The 12574-nt window shown below is 36.6% G+C and overlaps 4 protein-coding genes across 10 annotated transcripts in view; 2 read left to right on the forward strand and 2 right to left on the reverse strand.

Annotated features, from left to right (window-relative positions):
* Positions 1-285: 285 nt before the first annotated feature.
* LOC111493416 (transcription factor MYB36-like) lies at positions 286-1378 on the forward strand. The gene is made up of 3 exons (XM_023143124.1): positions 286-421; positions 530-659; positions 756-1378. Exons 1-3 carry the CDS (start codon positions 286-288, stop codon positions 1288-1290), a joined length of 801 nt encoding a protein of 266 aa, XP_022998892.1. The 3' UTR covers positions 1291-1378.
* Positions 1379-2520: 1142 nt separating this feature from the next.
* On the reverse strand, positions 2521-5854 carry LOC111493419 (lactoylglutathione lyase). Of its 6 annotated transcripts, none has more exons than XM_023143128.1 (9): positions 5632-5773; positions 5414-5533; positions 5233-5294; positions 4950-5010; positions 4706-4785; positions 4540-4610; positions 3207-3296; positions 2889-3010; positions 2521-2728 (listed from the first exon to the last, which is right to left on the reverse strand). In XM_023143128.1, exons 1-8 carry the CDS (start codon positions 5740-5742, stop codon positions 2910-2912), a joined length of 696 nt encoding a protein of 231 aa, XP_022998896.1. In that variant the 5' UTR covers positions 5743-5773; the 3' UTR covers positions 2521-2728; positions 2889-2909. The 6 variants fall into 6 exon arrangements, with proteins under 6 accessions (XP_022998896.1, XP_022998898.1, XP_022998897.1 ...); XM_023143130.1 differs by having other exon boundaries at positions 2521-2796; XM_023143129.1 differs by having other exon boundaries at positions 2521-2799.
* A 1018-nt stretch (positions 5855-6872) lies between these two features.
* LOC111493400 (4-coumarate--CoA ligase-like 7) lies at positions 6873-10158 on the forward strand. Of its 2 annotated transcripts, XM_023143107.1 has the most exons (7): positions 6873-7021; positions 7160-8258; positions 8863-9052; positions 9234-9379; positions 9593-9660; positions 9741-9843; positions 9939-10158. In XM_023143107.1, the coding sequence occupies exons 2-7, from the start codon at positions 7248-7250 to the stop codon at positions 10050-10052; spliced, it is 1632 nt and encodes a 543-aa protein (XP_022998875.1). In that variant the 5' UTR covers positions 6873-7021; positions 7160-7247; the 3' UTR covers positions 10053-10158. The 2 variants fall into 2 exon arrangements, with proteins under 2 accessions (XP_022998875.1, XP_022998874.1); XM_023143106.1 differs by having other exon boundaries at positions 6873-8258.
* Positions 10159-10701: 543 nt separating this feature from the next.
* Positions 10702-12574, reverse strand: part of LOC111493382 — a 13148-nt gene continuing 11275 nt past the window's right edge. The window contains exons 16-19 of the mRNA XM_023143072.1: positions 12264-12401; positions 12053-12175; positions 11496-11729; positions 10702-11190 (exon numbers count right to left, since the gene is read on the reverse strand). Coding sequence (XP_022998840.1) covers positions 11029-11190; positions 11496-11729; positions 12053-12175; positions 12264-12401 — 657 coding nt within the window. The 3' untranslated portion in view covers positions 10702-11028. The remainder of the gene's footprint in view (positions 11191-11495; positions 11730-12052; positions 12176-12263; positions 12402-12574) is intronic.

The raw sequence follows: 12574 nt of genomic DNA on the forward strand, positions 1-12574 counted from the left end.
GGGGGGGGGGGGGGGGAGAGAGAGTGATAAAGAGTAAGGGTTTGGTGTACTTAAGGCTGCCAAATTTGATATATATAAGCACAAGAAGAAGAAGGGAAGGGAAGGGAAGTTGGACAGTCTAGGTAGCTTGCTCCCATAGGACTTGGAGAACTGTTTCAACCTTTGTCTTTCATTTTCACTTACTGTTTCACTTTTGAGCTCTTTATAAACCATCTTTCCATCTCTCCCTACCTGTTATTACACACTAAAACACTTCTCCTTCTCTTCAACCACTTCCACACAGATATGGGAAGATCCCCTTGTTGTGATAAGGCCAATGTGAAGAAGGGCCCTTGGTCCCCTGAGGAGGATGCCAAGCTCAAGGCTTACATTCACAACCATGGCACTGGTGGCAATTGGATCTCCCTCCCTCAAAAAGCTGGTAAAAAATCACTCTTTTTTAGGGTTTTCAATCTCTAAGTGGGGTTTTTGAGTGTTTTTTTGTGTTTTTCTTGATGGGTTTTCTCTTTCTGTTTGTGGGTATTTGAAGGTTTGAAGAGATGTGGAAAGAGTTGTAGGTTGAGATGGCTTAACTATTTGAGGCCCAACATTAAGCATGGAGGCTTCACTGAGGAAGAAGATAGAATAATTTGTACCCTATTTTCCACTATTGGAAGCAGGTAATTTCTTTGCATGCATTTTTTGTTAAGCTTTTAAGTCGAGGGGTGATTTTCGAATCTTGTTTAGGGTTTGGATTTAACTAAAGAAACTCGTAGGTGGTCGATAATTGCTACTCAGTTACCGGGAAGAACGGATAACGATATCAAGAATCATTGGAATAGCAAATTGAAGAAGAAACTTATTGGAATGGAGAAACACCCTCAAATCATCCCTACTACAATGCCATATTCTTCTCATCATAATGATCATCAAGTTTCATCATTTCCAGCTCAACCACTCAGTTCAATCCCATCAAATTGGTCAAACGACAACGACAACATTAGCCCTTGTCTTGTCCCAACACAAGAATCCAACATGAACAGCTTGTTGAGCTCCTTGATGTATCAGCATAATCAAACCCTAGATGGAAGAAGCTGCACTCAAATCAACAACACTTCAAGAATCATGATGATGGGGTTTCAGAATCAACCCCATAATTACAATTATTATTATGATGCTATGAATGATGAAGAACATAACAACATATGCTTTAATGGAGGAGGAGGAGGAGGAGGAGGAGGAGGAGATGATCATGTTCATAGCACCACCAGCTTGTTCCAATGCATGGAGGGAAAGTTCATGAAGTTCTAGTGAATTAAGAGGATGTTTAAAGGAAGGGTTGCTTTGATTTTGTGGAGTTTGTTTGTTAATGAAGGGAAATTAATGATGTGAAATTGTGGTACGGTCTTATCTGGTGCAGTTTGATTCAAAATTCAAAGCTATAGTGTTTGATGAAAACTAGAAGTGGTGTTGTTGTTGTTAATTAAAGTATTGTATTTTGGAGTCAAAATTGGTTTGAGGGCCATGATGTTTTATAGGCGACTGGTGGAGCTATGAGCTATTGAAGAGACATTTCAGGGCCTGCAAAATCACTACACTTTCAAGAGCTTGATGGGATGCTTTTGACCTTTTCAATTCATTTCCCCTTTTGCTTCCTTTTGTTTTTAACTCTAAATTTGATCTCGATCTCATAACTTTCTCTATAGTCATGAAGAACAGACGTTAATCGTGTTTATGATTGAAGTTTAAATTGTTACGGGCATGAAAGTTTAGAGATCATAAAGTGTTTATGACCTATTTATTATATACTAAAGTGTCTGAATGAGAGACTATATAATTTGTTGCCACGAGTTGAGTTTAGTTGAGTTGAATCAAATAAGATGAATGATATACCTTATGATTAGTTCTGATTCACAGCCACGCCAAACAAATATGAGTAATGGGTATGGTTGAAATTTAGTTTTATGTGACGAGTTCATTTGTTATGTTTTTTTTTTAGAATGGTTGGTGTCACGATCATGCTTGTTTAGAACGTGTTGCATATGGCCACATGTCTTGCTAAACCCTTTTATTTGCTTTCGTATTTTATAACTTTACAATTATATATATTTGTCTATATGATCGTTAGACGAAATTATGTATATCTACTCCAACTAGACATAAATACGGGGGACTAAGTAGTCAACAAACTCCCCGACTAAGTATTGTAATATCTCTTGCCTACATATCTTCAAAGCAATTGACTTTCATAATACTTTGTTTCAACTTGTTTTCAACGATCTTCCTCGCCCACATATTTATGCGACCGACTTGTTCACGAAGTATAAATGTTCACGAAGTATAAAATACTTTTAGTGAATAAAATATTATAAAACACTTAAAAAAAGTAATTCCAAGCAGACTAAATATCTAAATTATTAAATAATGAAATTCAATATTCAATTTATTTATTTTATTTTTTTGCAATCGGAATTAATATACTAAAATTTAAATACAAATACTAATCATATAAAATAAAGTTAAAAACTAAATTATTACTAAAATTTATTGAACTTATTGGAATCAAAAGTGAGAATAAAAGCCTGAGAATTTGCTTTAGAACAAATACCAGTTCATGTAACATATAGATCAAAGTTCAGTATATTCTTTCCAACAGGGCAAGAATGTGACTAAAGTTTGCCCGACCGAGAAACCAGAAACCAGAAACGAAACATGTCGACCGAGATCGTACTGCATCGAAAAACAGTCCCTTCAAAAGAACACTACCAAATTACTCTAGCCAACTCCTGTGGGTTCACTTGCACATCCATTTGCATGCTTCTAATAACAAAACCAACATCATGGTACCTAAAATCTATTTGGTCTAGAAATGCACGGAGTTTAAGCAAGACGACGCGCCCTTAACTTACCGTAAACTTGTTCATATGATCTCAAGCAGCATTAGTAGTCACGTTTCCGATAAGTTTGAGGTCGAAGATTTCAATCCAGTAGCCATCAGGATCCTTTATAAATGCGATACCTTTCATCTTGCCTACAATAAATTGGAAAAGAAGTAATATAAAAGACAGGTTATCATTTGGAGTGTTAGCAATCTCAAAATTACTATCTAGAACATGTTAAAGTTACTGCATTTCATTTGGGGTGTAAATATAAAACGTTACGAAGATTTGTACCACTAAAACATGTAACTAAATATTTTGACAGCGTTCGACTACGAGCTCCCTTACCGTCATCTGGTTTTTTAACAAATTCCACTCCTAGGCGTTCAAATCTCTCGCACGCCTTATACGTGTCATCAACAGTTATACCAATGTGTCCTGAAAAGAAAAATAGAGTATAAGTCAGAAGAAAGAAATTTTAAAACAAAATCTAGGTATATGAGATCGTAACATGTAGCTTATAACCATGTACTCTGTGTGTGAAGTTCATCATACAGCATAAAACATTTACGCTTGTAGCTCACTGAGTCACTTTAAATATATGGCCAAAATAAAACAAATTAAGAAAAACAGACACAAACTTGATACAACAATGACATTGCAACCTATCGTATTCGGAAATTATGGCACGAACACAACAAGAAGTTGATCATAGCTGTCTTCAAATATAATCGCTTATGTGTTGATCTTATTTAAAAATTTAAGCAAATTCAAATGTTGTGAACATATTCTACCAATGAAATAAAATCAAGCATGCTAAATTATGACACGCAACCCATGGAAATTCAGGAATTCTAGGAGAATAATAGGTTTGAAGACTCAACAGCAGTACCGAGCGGAAGACATGGCACAGAGGCTCGCAAATTAAACATCACTTTTACATCTTCCCATACGAAATTAAGTTTTATCAAGTGAAATCTATTTAGTTGCTAAGGTTTGCCTTCAAAGTCTTACATAGAGAACTATCCTAGAGGTGAGTCTTTTGCTGATTTGGGAAGGTCTTAATCCCAAAAAGACCAAATTCTTCGTCTGGACAGTAGCTTTAAGCAGTCTTAATACCTCTAACAAGATTAAAAGAGAAAATCCAAATCTCTTCCTTCTTTCCCAATTGTAATAGAAAAAGATGAAAAGATTCTACATCGGTTGGAGTGGGGAACGAAGCATTCCTTGTAAGAGTGTGGAAACCTCTCCCTAGTATACGCGTTTTAAAAACCTTGAGGGAAAACCCGAAAGGAAAAACCCAAAAAGAACAATATCTACTAACAGTGGGCTTGGGCTGTTACAAATGGTATCAGAGCCAGACACCGGGCGGTGTGCGACACTGGGCCCCCAAGGGGGGTGGATTATGAGATCTCACATCGGTTGGAGAGGAGAACGAAACATTCCTTGTAAGAGCATGAAAACCTCTCCCTAGTAGATGCGTTTTAAAAACCTTGAAGGGAAGCCCAGGAGGGAAAGTCCAACGAGGACAATATCTGCTAGTGGTGGGCTTGGGCGGTTACAAATGTCCTTACCAAATGCATTCCTCTTGCATCAGTAGGTCTACTTCATTTTATTATAAGAACAAAAAAAAAAACTACAAAGTTAGCAAGAAAAGAAGCATCGGAAGGAAGTTACATACCAAAGCCACGAGGATCCGAGTTCCCATTATGATATCCTTTAAATTCAGGGTCACTTTCAGTACCCCAGTTGCTGAAAGAAGATTGTGACTGTCAAATTTTAATCGAAAAAGACACACTTCGAAAGACGCAAAAATGAAAAGCTGCAAATAGAAAGTATAGTCTCACTGTGTTAACTCAATTGTAGCCTTCCGACCAAAAGTCCAGACCGTTCTATCAACTGCGTTGTCTGGGGCAGAAGCAACATCCTAAAGCACCATATCAAAATGTTCTAGATATGAAACTGAGATGTAATGAAATCTAGATTTTGTGTATAGAATGCAACTATCTGCCTATACATACAAATCAATGTACAGCGACATCAAAAACCTGTTATAAATGCTCCTAGATCATTATAGCTAACAAAGATTACCTCATAACCCAAGAAGTACAAGCTAAACTTCATTTCAGGAAAATCCAGCCTCTTGAGTAACCTACCATTATTAAAAACAGTGTATTAATTTCTGGGGTCGAATTTATTTGACCGGAATTGCACAGGTTCAATCGAAATCATTTCATACTCAAAACTTAATACAACTTCAAGTAATAAGAAGACCAAAACGCTCACTTATAATACTCTCAAAAATTTTCCACAGAAGAATCAGACATTCATTTTACAATCATCTAAAACAAGAAATATATGAAAAGAAACTTACGACATGCCCAGAACTCGAGAATAGAAATCAAGACTGGCTTTAGGATCCTTAATCCGAAACATCTGCCGAGCATTTCATAGAGGGGAATCAAGTTTGAGTAATTTATAGGTGGCCCAAATTCAAAATTAACCGGATATTGAACACAGAAATGGGTATTATAGAAAATCGGAAGCAATCTTACAGTCTGTTGCATCATGTAACCTTTAGTGGCATCGTCGGGGGTTGCGTGAAGTCCCGGATTGTTTGCCGGAGATTCTTTAGGAGCCGAAGCCATCGAAAAGGGTTTCAATCGATTCAATCTCTACAAGAAAAACCAATTTTAAGAACTCAATAAGGAAGGTAGTGAAAGGGTAGGTCATTTGGCCAAGAAAAGAGCAACAAAAAACAGCTGATCTGAACCTCGATTCTTCCACTTTTGGGGAACATAAATAATGGGTTTAAAGAAAATCTCGACGCAAACCCCAAACGAGATAGACGGGGTAAAATGGTAGCCATTGATAATGAAGCCATGAGGATTTGATTGGTTTTGCTTACCTTTTCAGAGCTCACTCTGGTTCTCCGTGCTATCACTCGGATATGCGAAGCGTTTGGATGGGGCGGACAGCACAATTAGAAATTAAAACAGTAATTGGCTTTTTAAAAAATATATAGAATAATCGTAAATTAATAAAAATGTCAAAATATTCTTAAAAATATTCAAATTTTTAATAATATCTTTAAATATTAAAAAAATCTAAAAAAGTAAATTTGGGATAAAAAATTACTACTCTAAAGGTGTTTTAAAAAATATTTTTAAATTTTAAAAAATTTCATAAACACCATTTACCCAAATGTTTTAATGTTATGATATTGTCTATTTTAAGCATAAACTGTCATATGTTTGCTTTGTTAGACGAACACGACTCTCCACAATGGTATGATATTGTCCACTTTGAGCATAAGCTCTCATGGCTTTGCTTTGAGTTTCCCCAAAAGGCCTCATACCAATGGAGTTAGTATTCCTCACTTATAAACCCATGATCATTCCCTAAATTAGCCGATGTGGGACAGCACGCCTCCCCTTAATCGAGGCTCGACTCCTTTGGAGTCTTAGTCATTTTTGACTGCCTTCGTACCTTCAAGGAGGCTTGACTCCTTTTTGGAGTCCTTTGTTTGGCACGGCTAAATTTAGGGCATGGCTCTGATACCATGTTAGACGAACACGACTCTCCACAATGGTATGATATTGTCCACTTTGAGCATAAGCTCTCATGGTTTTGCTTTGAGTTTCCCCAAAAGGCCTCATACCAATGGAGTTAGTATTCCTCACTTATAAACCCATGATCATTCCCTAAATTAGCGGGACTTTCATCATCCAACAAGTATTAGTTGATTATAAACCGTGATCATTCCCTAGAAATACTCAAATGTGGAACAAAAGACTAATTTAGCAATATTGGCTAATTTAGAGAATACCCACGATCACTTCCTTAAAAAACTTGATTGATAAGATGTCTTTTAAAAGATAGCAATATCGTACCATTGTGGAGAATAGCTTTGTATGATAATCTTTGAAGAATCTAAACTATTTGATAAAAATACAAATAATAATATTCAACCAATATTTCTTTTAAAGTAAAATTAATGTACGAGGAAGCAATTTTTTCACGATTTCAGTATCTCAAAAATTTAAATCTCCTTCGCTTTCTGAGTCAAGGTGAAGACGAAGACCCAAATTCTACGCACTTCCTGCCATTAATGGTGGCCATTTTTTCTTCCTACCTAACCCTGCAAACAACCATACACTAAGGTGGTCTCCTCACTCTTAATAGAAGTCTACTTCTGTTTCTTCCGTTACGATGCAATTGAATCTGTTTTATCGTATCTTCTAAATTGCTTGTCTTCTTTTCTACTCGGATTCTTACGTTCTCTATTTAAATATTGATAGTAATTTCCCCTCCAATCCGCTTCGGGTTGTGTGCAACTTCTTTATCTGAAACCTCTTTGCAATTGCGTCTGTGATTTTGATTCATTCAATGGAGAAATCTGGATATGGTCGCGATGGAATTTTCAGGTCCTTACGGCCTCCGATCGTCTTTCCCACAGATCCCAATTTGTCGGTGGCCTCTTTTCTTTTCCGAAACTCATCGTCTTATCCAAACAGACTCGCCATAGTTGATGCGGAATCCTCTGATTCCGCGTCGTATTCCCAGCTTAAAGCCTCTGCAATTAAGATCTCCAATGGCTTGCTCCAATTGGGTATCGAGAAAAACGACGTGGTGATGATTTTTGCTCCAAATTCTGTTGAATTTTCCATTTGTTTCATTGGAATTGTTGCTATTGGGGCTATTGTCACCACTTGTAATCCTGTTTACACGGTCTCTGAGTTAAGCAAGCAAGTTAGAGATGCTAAGCCCAAACTTATGATATCTGTTGTTGAATTGTGGGACAAAGTGAAGGATCTAAACATCCCAACAGTGTTACTAGACAAGCAAATTCCTTTGGAAATCCAGTCCTCCAAAATTTTATGTTTCAATGATTTGATAAACATGGCTGGCGATAAATCTGGCTCCGAATTCCCAATTGTTGGGGTGAAGCAGAGTGATACAGCTGCTCTTCTGTATTCATCAGGAACAACAGGAGCCAGTAAGGGTGTGGTTCTGACTCACAGAAACTTCATAACATCTTCACTGATGATAACATTGGATCAGAAGACTAATGGAGACGAAAATGGCACATATCTGAACTTTTTGCCGATGTTTCATGTGTTTGGATTGGTTTGTATAACATGTGCGCAGCTGCAGAGAGGAAACACCATTGTCTCTATGCCAAAGTTTAACCTGGAGAAGGCCCTGTGGGCAGTGGAGAAGTACAAGGTGACAGATCTATGGGTTGTGCCGCCTGTTGTGCTTGCTTTGGCAAAGCAAAGTGTGGTAAAGAAATACAACCTTTCATCCCTGAAGCATATCGGTTCAGGGGCTGCACCTCTTGGGAAGGAATTAATGGATGAATGTGCTAACAACATTCCCAGTGCTGTGGTTCTCCAGGTACCCTGTAGTAGGCCGATTGTGTTCTATAATTATGTTTACTATAATCTATTGGATGCTTTTTTATTCTTTCACTTTCTTATATCAAGAACATCAAATGATATTTTCACTTAGAACCAACAGAGTTTGAAGTGCAGAGGAGTTGGGACAATTAGAACTTAGAACAGTAGTGAAACACTTTTCTTTTAAATGCCTCCAAAAAGTACTTTTATGTATGTGTTAGAGATGACCTGTGACTTTTGAAGATAGAAAAACACTATTTTAAGTAATCTCAGCAATTTCAAAAGAAGGTTTAACTAGGTTACCGAACACTGGTAAAATCAGCTTTCGTCGTTACAAAAGACATACCGACCCTAAGTGTTTATAGAATTCTCAAAATCTATGGCTATGCAATAAAAACCATGAAATTTTTAAAAGTTACTTCATGTGGTTAAAAATGCTTTTCCTATTCTAAAAGTCATATACATTCAGCCTAATTATCGGCTACTCTAAATTCTGAATGGAACTTATAAATGTTTTCACTTCATTTGGCTTTGATTTATAACCTTGTAGAGGTGGATTATAAGATTATAATGCAATAACTTGAATTCATTGCTATTCTCAGGGTTATGGTATGACTGAGACTTGTGGAGTTGTTTCTTTGGAGAATCGAGCAGTTGGCAAACGAAATACAGGTTCGGCTGGAACACTTGCCTCTGGTGTTGAGGCTCAAATAGTCAGCGTAGATACTTTGAAGCCTCTTCCTCCTAATCAATATGGAGAGATACTGGTTCGGGGACCGAATATGATGCTTGGTATATAGATATGGTTATCTTTCTCTTGATTTATGGTTTTCATACAATACTTTGGAGAGAATGTTTTTGTTTCATAATCGAATACGATCTGAGTTAATGTGATCTTTAGTGTGTTGGGAGTAACTATTAGTACCTACCATTCAAGTCGGTTTTTCAAATTGAATTTTGAAACAATGTGCAGGTTACTTAAACAATCCACAGGCCACCAAGCAAACTATTGACAAATATGGCTGGGTGCATACTGGAGACCTTGGATACTTTGATGAAAATGGTCAGCTTTATGTTGTCGACAGAATTAAGGAACTCATCAAGTACAAAGGTTTTCAGGTGCATATCTGTTTGTCTAGTAATATTTAGCTCTAATCTCAGCAGTTTTTAGCTTTTAGCTTTCGGAACTCTGTCGAAACATTGGCATCCAGTAACTTCTTACCAATGATATCGTGCTATATCGGCCGTTCTTGTACGAGCAAGTGCTGTTTTGAGTTCAAATCAAATTCTTAAGCTCTCCTCCTCTCTCAAATTTTGTTGCTGAATCTCCAGGTTGCACCAGCTGAGCTAGAAGCACTGTTGGTCTCTCACCCTGAGATACTAGATGCTGTTGTCATCCCGTAAGCTTTCATGAAACTCGTTACTCGTGTTTGAGACATTCACTCCTTTGTAACTGATTCGATCAAAACCGAATCAACAGCTACCCCGACGATGAAGCTGGAGAAGTTCCAATTGCGTATGTCGTGCGATCTACCAATAGTTCTATGACCGAAGAGGACGTCCTCAAATTTGTGGCCGATCAGGTAAGGCACTTAAGAAGAAAGTTCTGTTAGTTTCAGCAGCACGGATAGATTGCTCGATATGCATCAGGAATGAAACTTTGTTTCTCCTGCAACAGGTTTCTCCTTACAAGAGGCTAAGAAGAGTGACATTCATCAACAGTGTCCCCAAGTCAGTTTCTGGGAAAATCCTCAGGAGAGAACTCATTGAGAAAGTAAGAGCTAAAATCTAAGTTCTTTGGTTCCTCTTTTCATTATGATACCAGCAGAATAAGACCTTTTTGTTCTCTTATTTTTACACTTTTATGTACTTTCTTATTTAATATAACTATGTAGTTCAAGTTTCTATAATAATTTACTTTTTAAAAATAAGAATGTAGTGGTTTATATTTTTATCATTTGTTCAAATTCTTTTAAACAATTTTTGTTATCGTGTTTTTTTTAATAAATTATGTCGATATTATATGGTTCATATAATTTTTCCTTAAAAGGTTTAAAATCTATACTTTTCAACTTTCATTTATTTTTTTATAACAACTTGACTTTTTAGACTTGAACCAGTCGAACAAGTGGAAAGCGTCAAAGTTCTAAAATTCAAAACTGGGTCCATGACTCAAGCTAACACGTCATTACTTTTAAAAGTACTTTTATACTTTTATCCTAAAAAGAGTGAATATTTCAAAATGCTTATTAAATGCCTTAGTCATCAATAATCAATGAGTGCAAGTTCCATAAGGTAAGCCCACTAATATAGCCTAGAATGATGAAAAGCTGCAAACTGTTCAAAAGGAGATAATTACAGCCGTAAATACAAGATAATTGTTACATATATATACTGCTAGCCAAATCTTCAATAATCACCCCCTTTATTACTTGCTAGTATCAGTCCAACATGCATACCCCTCCCCCCCCACATCTAACAACCTATCTATCATACATATCCAAGGGCACCACCAATGAATGCGTTCACCAACACAAACCTGAAGCTGGAGAAAGGAAAAGGAATTACCCGCCCTCAAGAAAATGGCATGAATGAGTCAAATCAAGATATTCAAAAACGATGGCAAGAACTTGTCCTAATGTTTGACTCGAGAAGCAGGCCGATGCCCGGTGCCAAAGGCAGAACTCAGCAGTTTTGCTTGCTCACCTTTAAATTTATGTATTATGTAGCCAGTTATCATTGGCAACAAGAAATGACCATTCCATGGCCTAACAACCAGCTGCCTTTAGGAAGTTGTCATATGGGTTCGACGCTGGTAGTTGAATGAGGTGGGGATTATATTGGTTCTCAGTTGCACAGACTGTTGGATAAGTATCAATGGACGAACTCCAGTGTGTCGAAGAATCTGAGTCAACAAATGGGTTGCCGCTCTGCATTCAAATGAACTTGCGAAGTCAGATTTTACTGAAAAGAGATAGCCATAATAGGACGTGGACATACTTTGCATATATGAGCTCATGTCAGTCTATGAAAGCAGGCAGATGCTCATTCCAAAATACTCACCAAGAAAATAATAGGATCTCAATTTCAGTCAAGAATTATTTGATCTGAAACTAACTATATGATAGACAACGTACCTTATGTACAGCGAAGTGAACGCGTTAGATAATAATAGGATCTCAATTTCAGTCAAGAATTATTCGATCTGAAACTAACTATATGATAGACAACGTACCTTATGTACAGCGAAGTGAACGCGTTGCGAAGTCTCCTCCTTTCTTGGATTTTCATCATTATGATTGAAATTTCCCACCGAACCTTCTTTATTTGGTGGAGAGGTAATGAAATTGGATATCTTATGCTGATTTTCTTCTGAAAGAGCTTCGCAATTCCCAGCCATTTCCTTGTAAGGCATATTTGTCGGTAAGGAGCCTGATACCCTTCCTACTTGATTTGTTATGTCGGAAATCTGCATAATAGATTGTCAATAGGAAAGATACATAGATAGAACAACGGTGATAACTAATAGCAAGAACTTCCATTGTCATTTTTCAACATGAAGCAATGTAGAAAAAATAGGTTAAGGGAAAAAAAATCTTCCTACTCATGCTTATACTTCTGCCAACATCAATCGCTTCAGAAAACGTTGGAAATAGATGCCAGAATTTTGTAGTTTGCATCTGCTTAAATTTTAATGCATTTTGAGAGGAAATAGATGCCAGAATTTTGTCGTCTTTGTGAACATTCATCACATAGTTCATATGAGCTCATGTGCAAAGCTTAGCAACGTACCAAATTCAAGAGTTCATCAGCACTAATGACAGTTGGACCTTCTGGGGCCTTCTCTGTCTCAACATCATTTTGACTTTGAGGTTCATCGCATGGATTGTCATTAATAGATAATAAGGGATCAACCTACAAAATGTACCAAAATGTAAAGAGAGAGTGCACAACTTGAAAATACTTCAAAATCGTCAAGACATGAGATGAATAAAGTGCAAACCGTGTTTGAAGTTCCGTCGTTCTTAGATCCACATTGATAAATTTCTCCTGGTGTGACAAAAAACTGAGTTCCTAATGGGCAAGTATCATCTGGCAGAAAATCTTGAAGCAACTGCTCTCTGATAGCACTTAACTTCTTCTGCTTTAAAGAACACAACAATTTGTTACATCAACTAGAAATGGAGATTATAACAATTAATTTTGTGGGATACTAAAAATAATGTTCTTTGCAGTAAAAAAAAAAAAAAAAAAAAAAAAAAAAAAAAAAAAAAAAAAAAAAAAAAAAAAAAAAAAAAAAAAAAAAAAAAAAAA

Source organism: Cucurbita maxima, unplaced genomic scaffold (genome assembly GCF_002738345.1).
Source record: "Cucurbita maxima cultivar Rimu unplaced genomic scaffold, Cmax_1.0 Cma_Scf00018, whole genome shotgun sequence".
NCBI lineage: Eukaryota > Viridiplantae > Streptophyta > Magnoliopsida > Cucurbitales > Cucurbitaceae > Cucurbita > Cucurbita maxima.

Coding starts and splice junctions, on each gene's coding strand:
- LOC111493416 (XM_023143124.1), top strand. CDS start 286: ATGGGAAGATCCCCTTGTTGTGATAAGGCCAATGTGAAGAAGGGCCCT. Junction 422..529: donor CTCCCTCCCTCAAAAAGCTG/GTAAAAAATCAC, acceptor GGGTATTTGAAG/GTTTGAAGAGATGTGGAAAG. Junction 660..755: donor TTTTCCACTATTGGAAGCAG/GTAATTTCTTTG, acceptor AGAAACTCGTAG/GTGGTCGATAATTGCTACTC.
- LOC111493400 (XM_023143106.1), top strand. CDS start 7,248: ATGGAGAAATCTGGATATGGTCGCGATGGAATTTTCAGGTCCTTACGG. Junction 9,053..9,233: donor GGGACCGAATATGATGCTTG/GTATATAGATAT, acceptor AACAATGTGCAG/GTTACTTAAACAATCCACAG. Junction 9,844..9,938: donor TCAAATTTGTGGCCGATCAG/GTAAGGCACTTA, acceptor CTCCTGCAACAG/GTTTCTCCTTACAAGAGGCT.
- LOC111493419 (XM_023143128.1), bottom strand. CDS start 5,742: ATGGCTTCATTATCAATGGCTACCATTTTACCCCGTCTATCTCGTTTG. Junction 5,534..5,631: donor CCAAAAGTGGAAGAATCGAG/GTTCAGATCAGC, acceptor TTTTTCTTGTAG/AGATTGAATCGATTGAAACC. Junction 4,786..4,949: donor TGTACTTCTTGGGTTATGAG/GTAATCTTTGTT, acceptor ATGGTGCTTTAG/GATGTTGCTTCTGCCCCAGA.